A 2,953-nucleotide genomic window follows, 5' to 3' on the forward strand; every position below is an offset into this window, starting at 1 on the left:
TTGGCCCACAACAGAGCCCCACTTTGAGCTCAGGCTGAAGCATGCTTGGTCTGCGCCACAACCAACCACAGTCCTCACCTTAGGCTTTGGTAACTCAACATTCTAAAATGGAGAAATACCAACTCTACCGGCATGGTGGACCTTCCCTGTGTAAAAGGGAAATGGACACATATGCCCATTAGGCCATATAATGTAAGAGTATGAGGCACATAGGGTTAGTATCAAGCCATCAACTAGCAATAAATTAGGAAAACTAAAGCAGTACAGAAATATACTTCCAAATAAATTATCTTGTCAACTTATGAATATAGATCAATCTGATGAGTTACCATCAAGTCTAGTGAACAACAATAGCATAGTTACAAGTTTCAATGCAATGTTTATATGCACAAAACAATGAGGCATCACACTTCTAGTATGCCTGAGCCAATCAGAATAGCCCATAATATGAGTATGGCGGCCAATGAACTTTGGATTGTGCAGAAATAGAACTGCTTGATGAATGCTAAGTTTAGCATATTCCAGGAGTCAGGTACCTGAAACCCTCAATGATTGCTTATCACAACAGAATATCGCAGTCAAGTATTTTGCAGGTTCAGAACCAGAATAACCAATTGCATCCTTAATTTCTCTTTTGTTTGAACTTCGGAAAGCTTTTGGAAATACTTGTTCCGTTTTTCTTCCCAGCATGTATGCTCTTGATAAGAATAACTGATGAGCTCCCATTTTCCAAGGACCTGGAAAGCCATGAGATGCATCTGTTATGTAAGACATGTGAATTCATGTGTGCAAGACACAGAAATATAAATGAGCATGCATCTCTCTTACAAGGATTGGTGTTTTTTGTTAGTCCCTACAACTTTGTTTGAGTGCTTATCATGAACTTCAGGTGCATTGGTCTGATAATTCACCTGTGGAGCAAATCATGAGCCACATATAAACATCAATACAAGCATGCGGCACTATAAACATGTTTTACTCTCTCCTCAGAGATCAAGATTAGATGCAACAACGAGGAATGAAAGTATCAATATTCTCAAACGATCAACAATAATAAATTTAAAAGTATGAAATCTCGAGAGCCAAACAGTAGAAGAATGTACTGTTAACTCAAACAGATGCAGCACTAAAGTGATGGTTTCCTTGAAGACAATTATGACAACAAATGACTAAGTAGGGTCTGATCACCAGACTAATTACATAATCGACCAGATAGGAGCTACAGCCTAAGCATGGCATACCACTATATGTACTGCAACATAATATGCATATCCATCAGTTAGCCTACTTTATAACATTCAACCTTGCCAAATATACAAATATCTCATTTTCAACTATAGGAGTATCAATCCCAAGAAAACCTGACAGTATTGAGTATTCCCAAATTTCCTGCACTGTATAACTAATGATCACGAAGAAAATTTTCTGGCATTGAATGGACAAAACCAAGTATCCTGATGAACAAACAAAATTAACAGATTCAGACCAATCACAAACAGAACTCCAGAAGCAGATAAATTGAGATTATATGTATATATATCTATTAGTGTTTAGCACTTAGTAGTTAGCACACTAACCAAATTAACAAGCAAACAGAACGCTACATGTACCAAAATATTGATTGCATACAGGATATATAGCTCCAGTCACCATATAAGCTAGCATTATATTAAGGCACATAAATATCATCAAACTAGTATACAAATCAATGAGTATTCCTCTATGATCATATCCCTTATCTGTTACAAACTATAAAAGGCCACACAACAGAAATTACTGATTATAACACCAAGCAATGGATAGATAATGCCATTTCAATCAATAAACAACCTATGGCCAACAACAGCTACTTAGCCACTCTTCAATCTGTTAATCAAACACTCAGAAACTCCTAGCAAGCTTGGAACAACAACAAATTATCATGGCAAAAGCAATCAATTAGAAACATAATAAGTACCAAACTGTAAATCAACAAAAAAATTCAGGAACATACTTCACTCAATGGTGGCATTGACAAAGCGCACTGCTCACCAACCCCATCCTTCTTATCAACCTTCCACTTCTTAACTCCATGTCGATGATCCTCCTCCACGGTCTCACACATCTTCCTCTTCTTTTTACCCCCCACATTCTCACTCTTCCCCTTCTTATCCCTCACTTTCCACACATTTTTCTTCCGGTACAACAGCTTCTCAAACTTCCATGACTCGTAGCTTGTATCAATAACCGTCACTTCCGTCCGAGAAAAGCCCGCCAAACTAGCATCCCTCTTAACCCCCTCCTCTTCCGTTTCCCATCTATCCAACATTTTCACTCCCTCCACTCCACTGTTGCTGTCGTTTCCCCTCAACAATGTCACCTTCCCTGGAGCTGCATCGTCGTTGCCATGAAATGCACAAATTTTAGGGTTTGCCTGTTTGCGGGCGGATTTTTTGAAATTAGTTGAATTACTGCATTTATCCCCAAAATTGAATAGCTCATTGAGAACACCGCTCATTATACATAGCAATTCCTTATCCTCATTTTGAGTTGAATCGCTAATGGAGACGGAATTCGGCTGGGGAGGCGGTGGTTCGAGTGGCGGAGGATTAGGATTGTGGAGGAAGCTTTCGAGACCGGTGGCGTCGGCAGGGAAGCCCTTGGCGGCTCGCAACCGGTCCAGCCAGGTGGAGCCGGATTTTCTGCATAGCATGGCCGGAGGAAATAGAGAGAGGAAATTTGAGTTGGTAAGGCGATAGCGACACGTTTGTAGTGCAGTTTAATCGATAAATAAATATTGTAGTATTTTTACTTTAAATAAAAATATTATTAGAACGAATTTTCACAAAATTTCCATACACTTATTTATTACGTATGATATTAATAATCAATGTATAGCCTTTCTTCCAACCAGACCTCGTGATGATTAATAAGTTTTGAGTCAAATAGTCGTGCAAATTACCCACCTATGTCC

General features: G+C 38.9%; 1 protein-coding gene across 1 annotated transcript; it reads right to left on the reverse strand.

Moving 5' to 3' along the window:
• Window positions 1–272: 272 nt before the first annotated feature.
• Window positions 273–2,746, reverse strand: LOC121793503. The gene is made up of 3 exons (XM_042191518.1): window positions 1,994–2,746; window positions 829–911; window positions 273–737 (listed from the first exon to the last, which is right to left on the reverse strand). The coding sequence occupies exons 1-3, from the start codon at window positions 2,690–2,692 to the stop codon at window positions 623–625; spliced, it is 897 nt and encodes a 298-aa protein (XP_042047452.1). The 5' UTR covers window positions 2,693–2,746; the 3' UTR covers window positions 273–622.
• Between the last annotated feature and the right edge of the window lie 207 nt (window positions 2,747–2,953).

The sequence above is a fragment of the Salvia splendens genome, chromosome 3, assembly GCF_004379255.2.
Source record: "Salvia splendens isolate huo1 chromosome 3, SspV2, whole genome shotgun sequence".
Classification (NCBI taxonomy): domain Eukaryota; kingdom Viridiplantae; phylum Streptophyta; class Magnoliopsida; order Lamiales; family Lamiaceae; genus Salvia; species Salvia splendens.

What these genes read in the sequence shown, in the direction of transcription:
- LOC121793503 (XM_042191518.1), bottom strand. Translation starts at nt 2,692, where the DNA reads ATGCTATGCAGAAAATCCGGCTCCACCTGGCTGGACCGGTTGCGAGCC. An exon ending in CAATGCCACCATTGAGTGAA is followed by an intron (nt 912 to 1,993) that starts GTATGTTCCTGA and finishes TTTGCTCCACAG; the next exon opens with GTGAATTATCAGACCAATGC. An exon ending in AACAAAAAACACCAATCCTT is followed by an intron (nt 738 to 828) that starts GTAAGAGAGATG and finishes ATGGCTTTCCAG; the next exon opens with GTCCTTGGAAAATGGGAGCT.